The sequence below is a fragment of the Podarcis raffonei genome, chromosome 9, assembly GCF_027172205.1.
Source record: "Podarcis raffonei isolate rPodRaf1 chromosome 9, rPodRaf1.pri, whole genome shotgun sequence".
Classification (NCBI taxonomy): domain Eukaryota; kingdom Metazoa; phylum Chordata; class Lepidosauria; order Squamata; family Lacertidae; genus Podarcis; species Podarcis raffonei.
In genome coordinates, this window is record NC_070610.1 from 71,332,147 (window position 1) to 71,354,245 (window position 22,099).

The following is a 22,099-nucleotide window of genomic DNA, read 5'->3' on the forward strand; positions in this document are numbered from 1 at the left end:
TAGGAGTAACAAATAGGCCTTTAGCCTTTGAATTTATCATTTGAATGTGTAAAAAAAAATGTTAAAAGTGACTGAGGTGAGTTTAGGGGCCCTTGGGATGATGGAGCACATAAAACAGGCTGAATATTATTGCTCAAGGGGTCAGGATGTGGGCCTCACTCTCGATTACCATGTACAGGAGCCAGCCAAGGACTCTGAAATGTGCAGTATTTGGCCACTTCCAAGTGCCTTCAGCAATGTAGTTCTCTCTTTTATTGCTTTTTATAACTTCTGCTGCTAAGAATTTTGCTTACGTTTAATTAAATAAGGTCAGGCAATCCATCCAATTCCAGTTTTCTTCTCCCCCCCCCCCACATAAATATTCTGTACAGGTCCTGGAGGCAATCCATCCAATTCCAGTTTTCTTCTCCTCCCCCCACCCCACATAAATATTCTGTACAGGTCCTGGAGGCTCTGTCAAGTATCTTTTTTATTCATTCTGCATATTTACAAACTGTAAAAGGAAATTATAGCATCCACAAAAGTTGGTATCTGTGACCTGCTGAACTACATTCTTCACATTGCTGCATGGCACACAACATAAGGTTTGTTTGCTTCGCAGTATGTAACAAAGCCATGTTTATGGGAAGACAAAGAAACTTGAAGGAACTTCTTTTAAAAATTGAACTTCACTCTGCAAAAACCCTTCTCCTGCTGGACACACTAATTCATGGATTGGGGAAGTTGCACGAGTAGAGGGGTTTCTGATGAAACACTTGGCCATGGTTGGAAAATGCATGTGAAATATGTTTAAAAGTTGCCTCCTGCCTGGGTAAAAACTCTGAAACTGGAGCTGAAAGCTTCCACCCTTAAAATGGACAGTAAAAACCGCATTCATACATAGCACTAAACCATGGTTAGTTTTAGTTGGCACATTTCCGAGTACGTTTCTGAGCACAATCCAAAGTGTTGGTGTTGACCTTTAAAGCCCTAAACGGCTTCGGCCCAGTATTCCTGAAGGGGAGAGTCTCCACCCCCATCGTTCTGCCCAGACACTGAGGTCCAGCACTGAGGGCCTTCTAGCGGTTCCCTCACTGCAAGAAGCAAAGCTACAGGGAACCAGGCAGAGGGCCTTCTAGGTAGTGGCACCTGCCCTGTGGAACGCCCTCCCATCAGATGTCAAAGAGATAAACAACTACCTGACATTCAGAAGACATCTTCCCTGTTCAGGGAAGTTTTTAATGTGTGACATTTTAATGTATTCTTAATCTTTGTTGGAAGCCACCCAGAGTGGCTGGGGAAACCCAGCCACATGGGTAGGGTGCAAATAACTAATTATTATTATTATTATTATTATTATTATTATTATTAGCCAGCCGTGTGTGAAGTGTTGGGCTTGCACACTCCTCTCCCCTCCTCTTACTCGGCCAGGAGGAGCACTTGGACAGGGTTCAGTTTCACCTTTGCAGAATTCTGCCTTTCCATTATGTTGTGGATTTAATTATTTTACAGTATGTTGCTACACCTCAGGGTGGCTGGGAGAAGCTTTAAAAGCACCCATCTGCTGCGTTCTCAAACATTTAGAAGCTGCTAGGCAGAGAAAGTCAATCATGTAATATTAGGATTTTTTCATGTTTTACGGATTCTAAGCTAATTTCTTAATTTTTTAAGGATGACTTTTTATTGTTTCCGAACATTTGGAGGGTGGAAATAGCTCTTGATCTCCTCAGCAGTACTGATTTTCCTCTTGCTGTTAAATTTTAATATGTATATGGTGACATCCTAGCATGTGCTGGAAATGGTTTGTGAAAGTTTCAAAAACCATTTCCAGCACATGCTAGGATGTCACCATATACATATTAAAATTTGAAACTTTCATTGCTGGGCCGTATTGCCGCTATAAAAATGAATGTATTGCCTAGAATGTTGTTTTTGTTTCAGGCATTGCAAATTGTGGACAAGATGGACTGTTTCAAGAAGTGGCAGAGAGATATTTCAAGATTTGTCTGGCAGGGCAAGAAGCCTAGAATAAAATTTAAAATATTAACGGATGCAAAGGAAAGAGGTGGATTTGCCCTGCCAGATTTTAAACTTTATTATGAATCAGCAGCTTTCTGCTGGTTGAAAGATTGGCTACTTCTTGAAAACACAGACATTTTGGATTTGGAAGGTTTTAACAATGTATTTGGATGGCATGCATATCTGTGGTATGATAAGGTCAAAGCGCATAAAGCATTTAAAAACCATATTGTTAGGAAAGCATTGTTTAATGTTTGGATAGGATACAAGGATCTATTGGAAAATAAAACCCCAAGGTGGCTGTCACCAATGGAAGCGAAAGCTCAGAAAAAGCTCAATATGGAGGCAAAATGGCCGAAATATTGGGAAATTTTGGAACAAGATGGAGATAGACTAAAACTGCAGAGTTTTGAGAAACTAAAGAGCAAAGTGCGAGACTGGCTTAATTATTATCAGATAACGGAGGCATATAATTTGGCTTCCAGGTGGAAAAAGAAAATTGGCTTCCAGGTGGAAAAATCAAAATTAGAAATAGAACTGTTAGAACCTAAAACCAAGAATTTGTCAAGAATGTATAACTTGCTGTTGAAATGGAATACTCAGGATGAAACGGTGAAGTCTGTTATGATTAAATGGGCACAAGATGTTGGACACAATATTATGTTTGCTGACTGGGAACAGTTATGGACCACAGGTATGAAGTTTACGGCATGTAATGCCTTAAGAGAGAATATTATGAAAATGATATACAGGTGGTACATGACCCCAGTCAAGCTAGCAAAAATCTACCATTTGCCCGATAATAATAATAATAATAATAATAATAATAATAATAATAATAATATTTTATTTATATCCCGCCCTCCCCAGCCGAAGCTGGGCTCAGGGCGGCTAACAACAATAAAACAATACAAAAGTACAACACAAACAACACTCTAAAATCATTCATTATAAATTAATTAAATTCAAGCCACTGGCCACCATTGGGCCAGAGCTCCACGAAGATTGCCGAGGGAGGCAGTCAGGCTGTGCCCTGGCCAAAGGCCTGGCGGAACAGCTCTGTCTTGCAGGCCCTGCGGAAAGATGTCAAGTCCCGCAGGGCCCTAGTCTCTTGTGACAGAGTGTTCCACCAGGTCGGAGCCACAGCCGAAAAAGCCCTGGCTCTAGTTGAGGCCAGCCTAACTTCTCTGTGGCCTGGGACCTTCAAGATGTTTTTATTTGAAGACCGTAAGTTTCTCTGTGGGGCATACCAGGAGAGGCGGTCCCGTAGGTACGAGGGTCCTAGGCCGTATAGGGCTTTAAAGGTTAAAACCAGCACCTTAAACCTGATCCTGTACTCCACCGGGAGCCAGTGCAGTTGATATAGCACCGGATGAATGTGATCTCGCAGCGAAGACCCCGTAAGGAGTCTCGCTGCAGCATTCTGCACCCGCTGGAGTTTCTGGGTCAGTCTTAAGGGCAGCCCCACGTAGAGCGAGTTACAATAATCCAGTCTGGAGCTGACCGTCGCGTGGATCACAGTGGCTAGGTCAGGGCGAGAGATAAGGGGCCAACTGCTTAGCTTGGCGGAGATGGAAAAATGCCGCCTTTGTTATAGCTGCAATCTGCGCCTCCATGGAAAGGGAGGTGTCGAAGATTACACCCAAACTCTTAACGGACGGTGCTGGCACTAACTGCGCCCCCGCAAGAGATGGGAGTTGCCCCCCCCAATCCCATATCGTCCCGTCCCAGCCACAGGACCTCTGTCTTCGAAGGATTTAGCTTCAACCGGCTCCCACGTAACCATCCAGCCACAGCTTCCAGACATCTGGTCAGTGTGTCTGGGGCCGAGTCAGGATGGCCATCCATCAACAGATAGAGTTGGGTGTCATCGGCATACTGATGGCAACCCAGCCCAAAACTCCGGACATAAATGTTGGAAATGCAAAGAAACTGAAGGTACATTCTTTCACCTTTGGTGGACGTGCCCAAGGATTAAGGCTTTCTGGGAGACGATATATAATGAACTGAAAAAGGTATTTAAATATACCTTCTTGAAGAAACCAGAGGCCTTTCTCCTGGGCATAGTTGACCAATCGGTGTTAAAGAAGGATAGAACTTTTTTTATGTACGCTACAACAGCAGCAAGAATACTTATTGCAAAATATTGGAAGACACAAGATTTACCCACCCTGGAAGAATGGCAGATGAAGGTGGTGGATTACATGGAGTTGGCGGAAATGACTGGCAGGATCCGAGACCAGGGAGAAGAGTCAGTGGAAGAAGATTGGAAGAAATTTAAAGACTATTTACAGAGACATTGTAAAATTAACGAATTTTAGAATGATGCTGGATTGAAATTAAGTGGTTTCTAGCTGTAATGGTTTAAAAGAATATGAAAAAATGGTTTTTTATAAGTAAAAATTCAAGGTTATAATAATTTAAGATTAAAGATCTGGGTAGAATAAAGAGGGAAAGAAACTGCTGAGCTAATAAATTGAATGGGAATACAAAAAAGGGAGGTATGAGGAGGTCCGAGAAACAAGTAAATGAAAAATAATGTGATGAAAAGATTGTTTGTTTTTAACAATTTTTATTTTGTATTTCTTTTTTTCTTTTTCTATTTTGTAAGGCAAAAATCTTAATAAAAATTTTATAAAAAAATAATTAAAAAAATGGAAATGGTTTGTGGTTATTATTATTTGTTATTATTAGTATTTCAATATTCATGGCCATATCTCAGATGCCAAAAAGATAACTCTTGTACTCATTGAGTTGTGGTCATCTACTTTGACTATGGCTACTAATAATAGAATTTGTTTAGTGCTTTGGGGTGTTCAAAGTGTTTTTCAGTGCTTATCTTGTTGCAATCCTTACCAACAAGGCAGAAGGTAAGTATCATTGTTCCCAAAGCGTAGATGCAGGACAGAGCTGAATCTGAGTGAGAAGTCACCTAGTTAGTTTATGTTAGAGTCGCAGCAAATTCAAGGGAAAGGAATTAACTGTGGTTTGTGGGTTGTTAATTCTGCCCTATGCGATCATCGCTGGTACTAAAAAAATAGAGTGGAAGAGGAACCGGCTTCTGAAATGCATTTACCCTTTTTTGTTCTTCTGGTTCTAGGGCGTGTTGGAAAGCTTTCTGGGCACCGCAGTGACAGGAGCTCTCTTTTGCCTTTTCGCTGGCCAACCACTCACTATTCTGAGCAGCACTGGGCCTGTCTTGGTCTTCGAAAGGCTTCTGTTTAACTTCAGCAAGTAAGTAAGAGAGAGGCTGGCGATGACGGGGAGCTGCTGCTTGCAACAGAATGCCCTGGATCTACTGTACTTGTAATGTGAATGTTTCCTGGTGCAAGTTAGATATTTTGCAACATGGTAGAGTTATGAAACACAGAGGGGCAAGAGAGGTTTCATCATCACACTTCCTGTCGCAGCTGTGGGATATTTCTAGATTTGCACACAAGGAAATGCAAGTTTCTGCTGTGCATTCCTGTCTGGTTCCTTCTCCACCAAGGAAATCTTTGTTGGAGACCAAAGTCCCCTTCCACAAAGGAATTGCTATTTTCAAGTTGGTCACACATTTAACACCAGTACTGCAAGCAGGACAGAAAATAGTTCAAGATCTGATGGGAGATCTCTGAGTGATCTGCAGTCTATCAGCAAAGTTGTCAAGTCCCAATTGCAGCAAAGTTAACATTCATATTTGTTGCTCCATCCAATTTTACCACAGAGCCTAGGGCTTGCCGATCAGAAGGTCGGCAGTTCAAATCCCTGCGATGGGGTGAGCTCCCGTTGCTCAGTCCCTGCTCCTGCCAACCTAGAAGTTCAAAAGCTCGAAGTGCAAGTAGATAAATAGGTACCGCTCCGGCGGGAAGGTAAATGGCATTTCCATGTGCTGCTCTGGTTCGCCAGAAGCAGCTTTGTCATGCTGACCACATGACCCGGAAGCTGTACGCCGGCTCCCTCGGCCAATAAAGCGAGATGAGCGCCGCAACCCCAGAGTCGTCCATGACTGGACCTGATGGTCAGGGGTCCCTTTACCTTTACCTTTACCTGCCCACCATGGGCAGAAGAAGGTTGCTCAGAAGAGAAAACAGCTGAAAAAAGTTCCCAAGCCCTGATCTAGTCCAGAATTGTCTGTTCTGGTTGCAGTGGCTCTTCAAGTGGGGAGGCATCTGCTTCATAAAACCCTCAGTGGAGATGTTGAAGATTTGAACCCAGGACCTTCTGCATGCATAGTAGAGGAGCTCATGGTTCCTTCCCTTTCAGGCATCATATTTCCCCACCTCATTCCTAACTCTGTGGAGAAATAATCGCCATTGCAGCATTGTGCATTCCTGCCGTTGTTCTGCAAAACAATGGAGTTTAATGCATTGAATGCAGCAACTTGTATTCTCACTCTTCCACTATTTAAAGATGTTTCTGGCAAAATCAAGCGTGTTATCCAGAGTTTAGGGAGATGGGGCTTCAATGTCATGCCCACCTCTTTGCTCCCTAAGTAGAAGAATGAGAACAAACCTCCCAACTGAACCTTGCTTGCACAATCTGATTCCCCTTCCCACGTTTTGCCTTGACGTAGCTTTTCCGAATGCACTTTCTTTTGAAATTGTGAAATACTCTATTCCTTTCGTGTAGCCCCCTTGTCCCTTGTTTTCACTTGGGTTGTCTCTTTGTTTGCAGAGACAATGACCTGCATTATCTGGAGTTCCGCCTCTGGATCGGTTTGTGGTCCGCCTTCCTGTGTCTTATCCTGGTTGCCACTGATGCCAGCTTCTTGGTCCAGTATTTCACCCGGTTCACGGAAGAGGGCTTCTCCTCCCTCATCAGCTTCATCTTCATCTATGACGCTTTCAAGAAGATGATCAAATTGGCAGACTACTACCCCATCAACTCCAAATTTAAAGTGAACCAGATTACCCTGTACTCCTGCACCTGCATGCCGCCAGACCCAGGTAAGAGGGAGGCTTCTTGCCAGCAACCTGCAAGTACACTCGCTTGTCTGTGTCATGGTGGGGTTTTCAGCACTCCGACAGAGTAATAAAACTTGTAACTTTCCCTTCCTGTATTGGCCTTCCATAGTGTCAGCCCAACACGCACAGCATGCTTCCTTAGGTTGGTGCCTATCAGATACTCACAGCAACCTTGACAATGGTCCATGCTAGTTGGGATCAAGGGGGGATTGTTGTTGTTGTTGTTTAGTCTTTTAGTTGTGTCAGACTCTCCATGACCCCATGGACCAGAGCATGTCAGGCACTCCTGTCTTCCACTGCCTCCCGCAGTTTCGTCAAACTCATGCTGGTAGCTTCGAGAACACTGTCCAACCATCTCGTCCTCTGTCGTCCCCTTCTCCTTGTGCCCTCCATCTTTCCCAACATCAGGGTCTTTTCCAGGGAGTCTTCACTTCTCATGAGGTGGCCCAAAGTATTGGGGCCTCAGCTTCAGGATCTGTCCTTCCAGTGATCACTCAGGGCTGATTTCCTTAAGGGGGGATTGTAGTCTGAAACATTTAGATGAGAAGAATAAGAGTTTGGATTTGATATCCCGCTTTATCACTACCCCAAGGAGTCTCAAAGTGGCTAACATGCTCCTTTCCCTTCCTCCCCCACAACAAACACTCTGTGAGGTGAGTGAGGCTGAGAGACTTCAGAGAAGTGTGACCAGCCCAAGGTCACCCAGCAGCTGCATGTGGAGGAGCGGAGACGTGAACCTGGTTCCCCAGATTACGAGACTACCGCTCTTAACCACTACTCCACACTGGCTCTCAAGTGGCTCTGGAGGCCTTTTTTTGGCAGCCTTTGGCAACATTTGATGCTCCTCCCAGCTCGGGACCGCCTCTCCTGGTATGCCCCACAGAGAAACTTACGGTCTTCAAATAAAAATATCTTGAAGGTCCCAGGCCACAGAGAAGTTAGGCTGGCCTCAACTAGAGCCAGGGCTTTTTCGGCTGTGGCTCCGACCTGGTGGAACACTCTGTCACAAGAGACTAGGGCCCTGCGGGACTTGACATCTTTCCGCAGGGCCTGCAAGACAGAGCTGTTCCGCCAGGCCTTTGGCCAGGGCACAGCCTGACTCCCTCCCTCGGCAATCTTCGCGGAGCTCTGGCCCAATAGTGGCCAGTGGCTTGAATTTAATTAATTTTATAATGAATGATTTTAGAGTGTTGTTTGTGTTGTACTTTTGTATTGTTTATTGTTGTTAGCCGCCCTGAGCCCAGCTTCGGCTGGGGAGGGCGGGATATAAATAAAATTTATTATTATTATTATTATTGTGCTTCCTTGCCAGAGGCGAGGCGTTGGGCTTTGGAAAGGAGGCAAAAGGGCTCTTGACAGGCTGCAAGAGTCCTCCAACTTCCTTGCCAAAGCCTAGATAGTGCTTTCCCAGCTATAGGAGGACTCTAGGACCCTGCCTTGCTTATCCAGCTTTGGGAAGGCGGCATGAGGTATGAAAAGATCTAGAGGTTACCAGGTTAGGGTTGACGGGCATAGAGGTTCCATATGAAACTTTTTATCCATTACCCATTTTCCATTTAATTCCAGTTAGCGGAGCCAACATGATAACTAACTAATAGGAATTCATTCTTTTTTGTGCAAGGTGCTTTTTACCCACTTCTAAATAAAAAAAGAAAATTTGCTCCTAGAGAGATGATTTACTTGCATTGCATCCTTTGTACGAGAAACAAGAGAGCCAGCAGACTATAATTTATTAAAACATCTCCATCCTCCTTTTCCACAAAGTGGCTCACCCTCTCCCGTCCCTCCCACCCGCCCCAGGTCTGATGTCCTCGGACACTAAAATTAAATCTTGCCTTGGTGGTAGAAACAGGAGTACAAAGAGCTCGAGTTGAGTAGTGCATGATATGTGGCAGTCAACTTTCGTCAGTAGCGAGGTATGTCCAGCGTTGAGACAGCAGTGAGTCAAAAGTTTGGCACTGAGCAAAGCAAACTTGAGCATTCAGCATGCTTGCCAAACAGGAACATGACCCGTTCTGCATCCTACCTGTCGTACGTCAGGTGGCCTGTGTCTGGATTCATTTCAGGCATTATGCATTAAATATGAAGCCAGAGTGCTTAATATGAGAGGTGCTGGACCTCAAGCCTGCTGGAAGGCAGGCAGGTAGATGCTCTTGTCTAGAAGTGCTTCCCTGTGATCCTAGATTTATAATGAGAGGCAGCACAGTGTAGTAGTTAGAGTGTTTTGACTAGAGAGGGGGGGAGACCCTAGTTCAAATCCAGCTTCAGCCATGAAGCTCACTGTATGACCTTGGGGCCAGTCACTGTCTCTCAGCCTAGTCTTCATTGCAGGGTTGTTGTGGGTACAAAACAGGGGAAAGGACCACAGAGTATTCTGCCTTGGTCTCCTTTTAGGAAAGGTGGGGTACAAATGCACCAAGTAAATAAGCAAATGAAGCTAAATGTTGGGAGATACACGGCAAAGAGAACACTTCTTCATGCGGCGCATTGGAAAACTGGAATTTGCGTCCAAAAGATTTAGCTGCTAACTTGGATGGCTTTCAAAGAAAACTAGGCAATATTATGAGGGATAAGACTATCAACGGGACACAGGTGGTGCTGTGGGTTAAACCACAGAGCCTAGGACTTGCCGATCAAAAGGTCAGCTGTTCGATTCCCAATCACGGGGTGAGCTGCCGTTGCTCGGTCCCTGCTCCTGCCAACCTAGCAGTTTGAAAGCATGTCAAAGTGCAAGTAGATAAATAGGTACCACTCCGGCGGGAAGGTAAATGGCGTTTCTGTGCGCTGCTCTGGTTCACCAGAAGCGGCTTAGTCATGCTGGCCACATGACCTGGAAGCTGTACGCCGGCTCCCTCGGCCAATAAAGCGAGATGAGCGCCGCAACCCCAGAGTCGGCCACGACTGGACCTCACGGTCAGGGATACCTTCACCTTTAAGACTATCAACGGGGACTCGCCACAATGGCTGGTGTTCTCCCTGAACCATTGGAGGCTGCATGCCTCTCAATACTAGTTGCCTGGGATCATAAGACAGGAGAGGGCTCTTGTTCTCAGGTCCCGCTTACAGGCTTCCTATTGGCACCTTGATGTCTCCTGTAAAAGCAGGATGCAGGACTAGATAGGCCTTGCTTGGCCTGATCCAGCAGGACTCTTGTGTGGATAAATGGGCATAGTTTCAGGACTGCTTTTTGCAGCTGAGGAGTGATGGCTGGATTCTGATCGTGAGAAGGGAGTGGGGGTTGGAGACTGACTTGGAAGAAGGGAACAGTGACCTGGGGCGGCTAGAGTCAGAGGCAGGAGAAGCTGCAAGAACAGGTACATGAGGAAGGAGAGAGAGGTCAGGCTGGTGGTCCTCCTGCCCCCATCTCTCCTGCTCCCAGGACCAGGAGAGGATTGAAGTGGGAGGAGCAGAAGGCTATACGCAGGCATAGTCTTCGCCTGCTTGCGTGACGCTCAGTACGGGGGGAGAGATGCATAAGCTGAGGCTGGGTTCCTGCTGCAACTGCTTCATCAGGTGCACACCTAGAAGTAGCTGAGAGACGTAGCTGATCAGAAGGTCGGCGGTTCGAATCCCCATGACAGGGTGAGCTCCTGTTGCTCGGTCCCTGCTCCTGCCAACCTAGCAGTTTGGAAGTAAGTCAAAGTGCAAGTAGATAAATAGGTACCGCTCAGGCGGGAAGGTAAACGGCATTTCCGTGCTCTGCTCTGGTTCACCAGAAGCGGCTCCCTTGACCAATAAAGCGAGATGAGCGCCGCAACCCCAGAGTTGGCCATGACTGGACCTAATGGTCAGGGGTCCCTTTACCTTTAAGTGTACTTTTGACAATAGCTACTACCTCACTCTGGACATTCCATGCCTGAAAGTGCTGTGACACCATCTAACCCCCTCCCCCTGGTCTTATGGCTGGAATGGTGAACCAGTATTCCTCCAGATGTTGCTGAACTACAACTCCCATCATGCCTCCCTAGTTGGCCATGCTGGCTGGGGCTGATTGGAACCTGATGGGCGACGGGTTCTCCCTACCTCAAATAAATTGGCCAGTCTTAGGGTGTCACAGGTCTCCTAAAATGCTTTTAAAAATAGCAGTAGTGATCATGTGTTCCTGTTCTGGCTTTTACCCCAGCCAGGTTTAAAGGCTGTGGGAGACATTTTCATTTTCATCCCCTGCAGCAGCAAAAAAAATGACCGTATCTTGGTTTTTTGCATCTGATGAATGGGATTTATCACCAATGAAAGGGTATGTTGCAATAAATCCTTTAGTCTTTGAGGTGCCACGCATGGCTTTGCCAGTTTTGTCCTTTCCAGGGAGGATGTAAGGAATGTGCTTTACTGCGGAACATACTTGTTCTCTGGAACAGGCACTCCAAGATCTAGAAAACCAGGTGGAATTGGCTAGTATAGTTTCTTCCGGTTAAGTTGGCAGCATTTACTGCTCATCATTCCACAGTTAATTCTTCGAATTCTATACTAGGTGCTTAATAATGTGTGAACAGCTTAAATTAAGTGTGTGTGTGTGTGTGTGTGTGTGTGTGTCACTAACAGATAATCCAACAGCTATTAAAAGCCACACTCCTACAGCAGCCCTTTTCTGAAACCAGCTATTGAAATCCCTTTGCACACATGTGCCTGCACTCATATTCCATTTGATGAATGAAATGAGCAGTGGGAGAAGATCCCTCCTCCTTTGCTTAGGCTCAGGAGCTAGATTTGATTATTGGCTTACTGCATCTCCTGCTGGTTTTCAGCCAGTACTGCAGCAAAGTAGTTCGGGGTAGTGGAAGTAAAGAAATTGGAAAGTAAGCACAACAAAGCAAGTCTGCAAGTCTCTTTCTTCGTCTGATCTCATGCGCATTTATTGTTGACTTTCCCTAGGGATGGACACGGTTTAAAAAAAAGAAGGATGTTTGTATAAAATTCGTTAACAGCGTAAGGAGGGGGAAAAAAAAAGGCTTGATTTGTTTCCAGTGTGTATTAACACTGGGATAGCTGTGCTTGTGAGGCTGAACCTGTGCAGGCTTTGTGGTGCTATTTAAAGTAACTGCAGTTTTCCATTCAAGCATTGGCTGTGTGTCCTGCCCCCCCCCCCGCCACCCGGTGAAATCTGGTGATGCTGCAGGAATGCGGCAAGGTCCACCTTTATCTAGACCAGCAGTAGGCAAACTAAGGCCCAGGGGCCGGATCAGGCCCAATCCAATCGCTTTCTAAATCTGGCCCGCAGACGGTCCAGGAATCAGCGTGTTTTTACACAAGTAGAATGTGTCCTTTTATGTAAAATGCATCTCTGGGTTATATGTGGGGCCTGCCTGGTGTTTTTATATGAGTAGAATGTGTGCTTTTATTGAAAATGCATCTCTGGGTTATTTGTGGGGCATAGGAATTCCCCCCCCAAAAAATATAGTCTGGCCCCCCACAAGCTCTGAGGGACAGTGGACCGGCCCCCTGCTGAAAAAGTTTGGTCCCTGATCTAGACCTTTACTTCCAATGCTGAGCATCACAGCCTGGTTTTGTGAAGTGCTGGGCTGCGGTCATGGCAGAGGGTCACCTACCTTGGTCCTGATGCCAGTGAAAGGGAACAACCCCTCACCTTCTGTCAAGGAAGCTAGCGTGTAGACTGGCCACTGTTCACCAGATCTGTTTGGCTTCTATTTCTCCTGCATGGGAACTGTTGAGAACATGTTGAGAAGGCCTGTAGCTCGGTGGTAGAAGACTGCATGCAAAAGAACCCAGATTCAACCCCCAGTATCCCCATGCAGAGCTAGGAGTGTCCCCTTTCTCATAACCTGGAGAGCTCCTGTCATTCAGAGTCAACATTACTGAGCTAGGTAGTCCTGTGGTCTGACTTTGGTATAAGGTCACGTTCTATGTTCCTGGCACCCACCTGCCCCCACCTTCATCTCTCTGGGCCCCAAAGGACTGTTCTAATAAAGCTTGCCTGATAGGCCCGTTATTATTATTTGTTGCATTTATATACAGTGGTACCTCGGGTTAAGAACTCAATTCGTTCCGGAGGTCTGTTCTTAACCTGAAACTGTTCTTAACCTGAGGTACTACTTTAGCTAATGGGGCGCCCCGCTGCCGCTGCAGTGCTGGCACACGATTTCTGTTCTCATCCTGAAGCAAAGTTCTTAACCCGAGGTACTATTTCTGGGTTAGCAGAGTCTGTAACCTGAAGCGTCTGTAACCCAAGGTACCACTGTACTGCCCTAAATCCGGAGGTCTCAGGACAGTTCACAGAATAAAATCAAAATACAAAACCACAAAATACATAATCAACATTAAAAGCGACAACCCAATAACCCAAGCCCCCATCCCCGCGATTCTTTTCAGAAACAGCATACCAAAACCTCTCAAATGCTACAGTGTAAAATTGATGCCTTGAAAGGAGATATGATAGCCACCTTCAATATCTCAAGGGCTGTCACATGGAAAAAGGAACAGGCTTGTTTTCTCCTGTTCTGGAGGGGAGGACTTGAACCGATGGCTTCAGGTTACAAGAAAGGAGATTCCGACTCAACATCAGGAAGAGCTTTCTTGACAGAGAGTTGTTCGACAGTGCAATGGGCTCCCTTGAGAGGTGACGGAATTTCCTTCTTTGGAGGTTTTGAAGCAGAAGATGGATGGCCATCTGTCATGGATGTTTTAGCTGAGATTCCTGTTGGACTCGATGACCCCTTGGGGTCGCTTCCAACTCTAAAATTCTATGACTTGATGGTTCTATGACACTGTGGTCTGAAAAACAAAAACCGCCAGTGATTTTTCCAACAGCGTACAAGTATATTGAAGGGATGCAAACTACTGTTTGTGGTTGCTTTAAGTACAGTGGTACCTTTGGATGTGAAGGGGATCCGTTCCGGAGCCCCGTTCGCATCCTGAAGCGAACGCAACCCACGTCTGCGTGGGCCACGATTTGCTGCTTCCGTGCATGTGCGTGACGTCATTTTGAGCATCTGTGCATGCGTGAGCGGCAAAACCCAGAAGTAACGCGCTCCGTTACTTCCGGGTCACCACGGAGCGCAACCTGAAAATATTCATCCCGAAGCTACTTCAACCCAAGGCATGACTGTATCATTCTTTTAATGTACTCTGCAGACATGTTTCAGTCTTTTCTGAAATTCTGACAGGTTGGAGGATCTCTCCCACGCCCACCTGCCACCCACACCCACCCACCCACCCACAAGGGAAATGCTGAATCTTCTTCAACACATCTTAACTGCAAGCACAACCATTTTAGCATTCAAACTATTATCCCTATATAATGAAGGAATAAAATGGCAAAGAGTTGAAAGTTCTGATCTTGTAATGCACTTTGATCTCCTGGATAACATGAGGATTTATTAATGATGATTTTGCAATGGAATACTGATAAGGGTTCCAATTTCTAGTCATGCAGGCACCGAAATAATCCAGGACAATTATGGGGTAGGTTTTTTGTGTGTGTCTATATTGAGTAGAAAGCAAATGATGAGCGATGCAGGTTTTGGAGTGAAGTGTTGTCTACTTTTTGAAGCTTTTCTATGTCTTTTGAGTAATTCAGAATTGCTCTTTGGGCTGTTTATAGGTTGAAGCATAAGAGGATTGCGAGTCTTAACTGGATATTATTTTTAGATAGGCGAAGGGGCTGTGAGTTTCTTTTTAATTGCAACTTGTTTCCCACAACATTTAAAGCAGTTCTCTCAAAACGCTGCGCTTTGCTCTCTTTTGTCTTTTGCAGTTAATTCTTCTGCATTTAATGTGACAGCCACAACCCCATCTTATTGGCCTGCAAGTAACTCTACTGAGATGGTAAGCTGAGCTAATGAGGAAAACGGACACTTGACGTTTCTGTGTTCTGTGCAAGTTACATTATCTGTTACACTTCAGTGCTTCGCCACTCTTTTGAAACTTTTATTTTTAATCTCTTGGAATTCAGTGACATTTGTTGCCAGGTAAGTGGGTAGAGGGTTATAGCTTTAATTTCCCCCCCCTGTACTCAGATTCATAACATAAAGGAACAAACTGATAGAGTTGGAGGGAAACGGTGTGTGCTTAAATCATTTAGTCATGAACAAGTTCTTTTGATTTCAAAAGGAATTAAAAATGCCAAATTTTGCCCGAACTTTTTCCCCTTTTCATGTGGAAATGAAACACCACCTGGTGTTTAAAATCAACAGCATGGTGATTTCTTTGTGGGATTTCAGACGGGGAGTGTTTCAGCATGGAATAATAATATTATTATTATTAGCCTTTATTTCCACACCCCGCCCCCAAAGAGCTCAGGGTGGCATGCACACTTCTTCACCTCTCTATTTTGCCCTCACAATGACTCTGTGAGGTAGGTCCGGCTGAGAGACAGTGACTGACTCAAAGCCGCCTGCTGAGCCTCTGGGCTGAGTCGGGATCTAAACCAGGCATGGGCAAACTCGGCCCTCCAGATGTTTTTGGGACTACAATTCCCATCATCCCTGACCACTGGTCCTGTTAGCTAGGGATGATGGGAGTTGTAGTCCCCAAACATCTGGAGGGCCGAGTTTGCCCATGCCTGATCTAAACTGAAGTCTCCCAGGTCTCTAACCTCTGTGCAACACTGACTCCTATGGCAGCAAATGGGAGACAGAGTGAAGGCTGGTGGGCAGTTGCGGGGGCCATGTGCCCAGCTGCGCATCAGTCACATCACTGTGCTTACCAGGAAGGTCAAAGTATCAGGCAGATCAGTGCTGTGTGGGCTCAGTGGCAAGACTGGCGATTGGCTCTCCTCTGCGCTTGCTGACCTCTGCTCCACCTCTCCCTTCGGGGTAAGCACTGTAACTTGGCTGGCAGGGGCCCCAGGATCACAGTGCTGCCATTCCCTTCCAGCTGCCCCTAATGATAGCATGACCCTGTACACATGGGGATGAGGGGGAAGTGCTAGAGAGAGCCTGCGTGGAGGGAGATGAGGCAGTGGCCAAGGAGGATTGCTTCTGGGAGGAGCAATGTGCAGTGACGACAAGCCCTCTGCTTGTGTCTGTCCTGAGGTCTGTGAAATGATGCTGGGCAGGTGAGATACATGCCTTAACTGGGGCCATGCACCCTTGCCTGCACATAACTCACCCTCACAAGGGGAACCATACAGCATCCTTGGCCTGTTTTAAGTGGCTATTAAGAATGGGAAGAGCATCCTATTAGAAATTCTGCAAGGCAGCCAGCAAAAGAGGAGGAAACTGCTGAGCATTACAATGTACTGTGACAAAGTGCCATAGCCTCAAGGTGCTTCTTGTGTTTGCATAGGAAATGGCATGTCCCATCAGTCCCCCTGTGCATCGGCTGCCAAAATAGCTTCCGCCTTCTCATCCCCCGCTGCCTCCTCTAGCTTGGCTTGCTAGGGTCAGCTTTTCTTGTTCTTCGCTTTGGCATCTTCCTCCCCAACCCCCTTGGTCCTTCCTCTTTCTTTCTCTCTCTCTCTCTCCATGTTAATCATTGCCTTTCCTTTCTCTTTCATTCCCTCCCTTGCAAAAAGTAGGTTGCAAGCTCCTTGAGGCAGGGCTCTTTTCTTTTGCTGATTTTGTAGCGGCACACTTTATACGTAGATGGCATCAATATTTATACCGTGCCATCGGTGTCTAGTCTTTTACAGAGCCCAAAAAAGAGAAGTCTCTGCCCCATGGGGCTTACTGTCTTAAATTTGACGCCACTGAGAAAAGAGGAAAGGGAAGAAGTACATAGATAGGGGGAGAATATGCGTGCATTTCAGTTACGTGTACTGTATATCACAAACGTTATATAAAATAGAGGTGGGGAATTTGTGGCCCACCAGATGTTGTTGGAGTCCATCACCCATCAGCCCCGGCCAGCAAGGCAAATAGTCAGGGATGATGGGAATTGTAGTCTAACAAAACAACAACAACAAACCTATATTATAGGGAATTGTAGTCTGGCAGCGCCTGGAAGGCTGCAAGCTCTCCGTCCCTGCACTGAGTTGTGGCCTGGTTCTTTGGTGGCAGTTTTCACTTGCCAAAGTCAACGAGAGCATTCAGAGGCTCTCTGAACTGGAATGAGACTTCCTTAGACATTTTCCGAGGCTGCAGTAGAGTCGAGTCATGATTTTGCTGACACCAATGGATCAAAAGAGCCTGCCAAGTCCTCTCTCGACAAGTTTACATTGCCTCTTGCACCACCGTGGTCTCTGGATTCTATTTTATTTTCCACTCCGCAGCGCTAGGGAGGGCCATCCTCCCTAAGGTTTCTTGGCAGCGAAATCTGCCTTCGCAGTGAGATTTTGGGGCTTGAACAAAAGGAATCCTGTTCTGAAAACTGGGTGATAAAAGAAATAGCCTGAAGAGGACCGCATGCCTCCGGTGTTGCGCTTCTGAATATAGATTGAAGGAAGATCACGAGTGCTAGATGGCAATCTTCAAAAGTGACACAGAGGAACACAATGGGACAAATGTGGAGGGTTGGGAAGGAAGGTGAAGCAAAAACAAAGATCTCAGCGAATCCTCCTTCCCTTACTGCGGTATTAAGATTAGACAAAAGCTGTCGGCAGGAGCTTTTGCTTTTGGCTAAATCATTCTAGGTCCTGTGTTATTTTCCTGAAAGGGTTTAGAGGACCCAGGCTGTTTGCAAAAGCAAAAGACGATGGCAAACCTAAAGATGCTGCCCGTGCCCACTTACTGGTGAGATCTTACTGTGTTGTGCTCAGCTTCTCAAATTGATGTACCCCAAGGCAAAACAAAGTTTTGGTTCACACAGCCAAAACTCCTGCGTGACAGATTACTCCAGGGGAGGCTATTCCACCAAGCTCTACTTCCTTACTAAGTATCATTTCAGTGTGGTGCCAGTGTTTTCATTGTAGAGTGCAGCAGGGAGGAGGATGGAAGCAAAACCAGAATTGGTCCATTCTATCATTGATTCTGGCTTTGCCTGCTGTTGGTCTCCCAGTGGCCACTGGTCTTCCCTGGATTGCTGTCGTCCTCGCTGTCAGCACTGCAGGAAACTTAGCACCTTTGCAATTTAGCACCTTGGGGGGGGGGTCTCATCCTCATCTGGGGGCTTACCGTATTTTTTGCACCATAACACTCACTTTTTTCCTCCTAGAGAGTAAAGGGAAATGTCTGTGCGTGTTATGGAGGGAATGCCTACGGGTGGCATGCCTACGGATTTTCCTCCTCTAAAAACTACGTGCGTGTTATGGTCGGGTGCGTGTTATAGAGCGAAAAATACGGTATTTGAATTTCACCCAGCTTTGCGACATGCCTTTTGTGGATTGAGAAAGCAACGGTGGATTGCTGTAATAATAATAATAATAATAATAATAATAATAATAATAATAATAATAAATTTTTATTTATACCCTGCCCTCCCCGACCAAGACCAGGCTCAGGGCGGCTAACAACCAATAATAAAAACAAGTTGATTAAAATACAACTTACAAACAAGATTAAAATACAACATTAAAACATTAAGATGCAGCCTCTTCACAGGAGGAGAAAGGAAAAAAGAAAGAGGGGGGGGAGGGAATCAAGTTGATTCCAAGCCAAAGGCCAGGCGGAACAACTCTGATCCTGCAGGGCCCTGGTCTCATGAGGCAGAGCGTTCCACCAGGCCGGAACCAGTTTTGAAAAGGCCCTGGTTGAGGCTAATCTAACTTCCTTAGGGCCCGGGACCTCTAGGGTGTTGCTATTTATGGACCTTAAGGTCCTCCGTGGGGTATACCAGGAGAGTAAGCTTCTCTTAATTAGTTAACAGATGCCATCTCTGTTGTTGGTTTGCAGCACAATGGCACGATCGATTGGTCATCTCTGGGAAAGAAGGAGTGCTTGAAATATGGGGGAGTCCTCTTCGGCAACAATTGCAAATACGTTCCCGACATCACACTCATGTCCTGCATGCTCTTCTTGGGCACCTATACCTGCTCGATGGCCCTGAAGAAGTTCAAGACCAGCCGTTATTTCCCAACCACCGTAAGTATCTTGGCATGTCTGTCATAGCCCCGTCCAAGTCTCATTGCTGAGTGAGCAGGGGCTAGGAGTCTGCAAGGAACGCTTGCCTGAGAGCAGAATCCACATAAGACAGTCCAGAGGTCAGGGAATCCAGATCATCAGAGCCAAGGATCCAGTCCAGAGGTCAGGGAATATATTTGCAAAGGGTTCTGTCATTGTCAGCATTCCTTTCACCTGCCTCTCTGGTCCATTGGTTACTGGAGAACCAGCTGATGGTATTCTCCAGAAGCATTTTTCTGAACACTGATTTCATTGTGTGATTCTTTGCTTTTTCCTTCTGTGTCCATCAAACACTCACTGGGCAGTACCTTATTTAAGTGGCAGCCAAAGTAAAATGAAATAGTTGATCACAGTAGTCTGGTACTACTTTTTAACTAAGGATGGAATGTCTTCCTACTGAATGTTACTTTATCGTTTTAATTTTTAAAATGATTTTAATGTCCATATTTTGGGTTAGAGCTCTGTGTTTCGACTGGTTATTCTGTGCACTGCCCCTTTGACCCTATGGGATGAAGAGCAGTTACACGGACTATGATGATGTTGCCTGCTGTTAGTTGTGCTAATGCACCTTTCTGTTACTGTTATTATGTGTGTTGCCGGGCAGGAGATTGCTATGCATATTTTGAATGAATTACATATATTTTGCGTAAGTGTGTTACTATTGCGATGTATTTTTTACTTAAGCCAATGCTTTTAAATATGTTGTAAGTTGCTTGGAGATCTTTTGTGTGTGTGTAACAAGCAACTAGGAAGTTCAAATAAGAATAACAACAGAATATAATACATAATGCATATAATACATAAACAACCACCGCAATCAACACCTGTGTTTTTTCCAGGCAAGGAAGTTGATCAGCGACTTCGCCATCATCCTTTCCATCTTCATTTTCTGTGGAATTGATGCTCTGGTAGGTGTGGACACACCGAAACTCCTTGTGCCAAGCGAATTCAAGGTAAGTCAATCATTCCATCCTCAGCTCCCATATAAGAAGGCAAGAAACTGTTATGTGTTGACATAGCGAACATGTCCCTTTGTGTTGTGGATGCTGCTTCTCCATTGCCCACTCCCCATGATGTAATGTAATGCACCTGGGTACTGCGTGGGATGGGCACGTCATATGGTTGCCATACGTCTGGAATTTCCTGGACATACCCAGAATACTCCTGTCGGAAGCAGTATCCGGTTGGAAATTGGCAAAATCCGGACATATGGCAACCCATGTTGGCATTGTTGTTTTTCTTTTTTTTTCTTTTTAAAAATATTTTATTTTTTGCCAACCACCAAAACACAAACAGTGAAACCCGCCAGGCGGCTGATACATTGGGTATACCTATTCAATAATATACATATTCAATAATAACATATTCAAATCAACCATATGTACATTTCTATATACATTAACACTCCTCCCTCCACAAGGTTTATTGAACTTTTAACATTTTAATTGCCTCAAATTGTTCAAACCTACCCAAATGATTCAATATCTTCTCAAACCAATCCTCCTCTTTCTCACTGACCAGTGTTGTTTTTCTTTTTTTAAAAAAATAGCTCAAAAACGTCTTTTTGGGGCGATTTTGCCGAAAACGCTCAACAGCTTTGGCCAAAATAAAATAACTTTTGTGTCCAGATTTGCACTTACTGAAATATGGCAACCCTAATATACAGCACTAATGTGGGAAGCTAGCATGACCTGACTCTCCCACCTGGTTCCCTCTGGCAGGCATTACAGCTACATGAAACTGGCTACTACACTACAGAAGTGTATGAAGCGTCCCTGAGAGCAGCCAGTGCTGCCACTATTTTCTGCTTTGTGGGTTTCTGAGCTTCCCTCGCCAACCCTATTGGCTCTTTCTGCCCTCTTCTCTGAGCTGCACCAAGGCTGTTGAAGGCCACAAGAATTGCACTCACTCCCAATATGCTGCCAAGCCAAGGTTAAGTTCTTGAACTAAAGCCCTGAACAACATGGGGCCGGGTTATAACACTTGACTATCCTGCCTGGTCACGTCAATACTTTGGAGAGACACTTTGTGGCTCCTTATTCTCCCAAGGTCCATTTTATGTCCTCTAAGACAAGGGCCTTTAGTTTGGTGGCACCTATCCTTTGGAATATGCCCCCGAGGAACATCAGACCTTCAGTATTGGCAGGTGCCTTCTTAAAACTCATCTGTTTGCCAAGGTGTTCCGTTGATGTATTACTGAACTACTGATGGGTGGTTGGTTTTATATTTGCTCTATGGATGTAATTCTGTTGTTGATTTTATGCTCTTTGCCAAGCATTAACGCTGGCAGCTCGGAACATTTTGCAAATTAATAAGGTGCCACCAAGAAGTGAGAATACGCCCCTGCTGGTTGGGATTTATTTTTTTTGTTATGGTCCCTGAAGGTCCTGCATTCTTCTCTAAGAACTTGGTGTTCCAGTGATCTAGCAAAGTGTTCATTTGGTCCAGATACGTTTTTTGCTATGTCTCTCTAATATTCGTCTTCATCTCCTTTTCCCCGAAGCCAACAAGCCCCCACAGAGGCTGGATCATCCCGCCATTTGGCGAGAATCCCTGGTGGGTGTATCTGGCAGCAGCCATCCCTGCATTGCTGGTGACCATCCTTATCTTCATGGACCAGCAGATCACGGCTGTTATTGTCAACCGGAAAGAACACAAACTCAAGGTTGGTGCCTGGAACAGGGATGAATCCAGGAACTCATGGGTATAATTATAAGAATCTCACCAACGAAGTTAGGGTGGGTAACTTTCTAACCTTCCAAGGTTTCAGAGCGACATCTTCAAATGTTTTGGCAAAAAAACAACAACTTCCAATGTGGTCTTCAGGGTCACTTTGTAGCTGTACTTAAGGTCAGGGATGGGAGAGTTGTGTATCTCTAATGGTTGCTGGACTAGAGTTCAGTTCACATCCTCTCTGACCATTGACCATGCTGGCTAGAGCTAATGGGACCTGGAATCCAACAATATCAGGAAGGTCCTTTGTTCCTTACCATTGGCCTTGTACAGCGTTTCCCAAACTTGAGCCTCTATCTGCTTTTGGACTACAGTTCCCATCATCTCTGCTAGATGGGGATGATGGGAGTTGTAGTCCAACAGCAGCTGGAGACCCAAGTTTGGGAAACACTGGCCTAGTTCAATACACCTCACGCTAGTCTTACCATTATGTAGTTTTGGTAACCCAGGCTATAGGTAAAAAAGGGT

The 22,099-nt window shown here is 45.4% G+C and overlaps 1 protein-coding gene across 6 annotated transcripts in view; it reads left to right on the forward strand.

Annotated features, from left to right (window-relative positions):
- Window positions 1-22,099, forward strand: part of SLC4A4 (solute carrier family 4 member 4) — a 190,580-nt gene that overhangs the window by 146,883 nt on the left and 21,598 nt on the right. For all 6 annotated transcript variants that reach the window (XM_053404377.1, XM_053404375.1, XM_053404378.1 and 3 more), the window contains 6 exons: window positions 5,099-5,232; window positions 6,655-6,926; window positions 14,656-14,726; window positions 18,671-18,859; window positions 19,738-19,851; window positions 21,402-21,563. In XM_053404377.1, coding sequence (XP_053260352.1) covers window positions 5,099-5,232; window positions 6,655-6,926; window positions 14,656-14,726; window positions 18,671-18,859; window positions 19,738-19,851; window positions 21,402-21,563 — 942 coding nt within the window. The remainder of the gene's footprint in view (window positions 1-5,098; window positions 5,233-6,654; window positions 6,927-14,655; window positions 14,727-18,670; window positions 18,860-19,737; window positions 19,852-21,401; window positions 21,564-22,099) is intronic.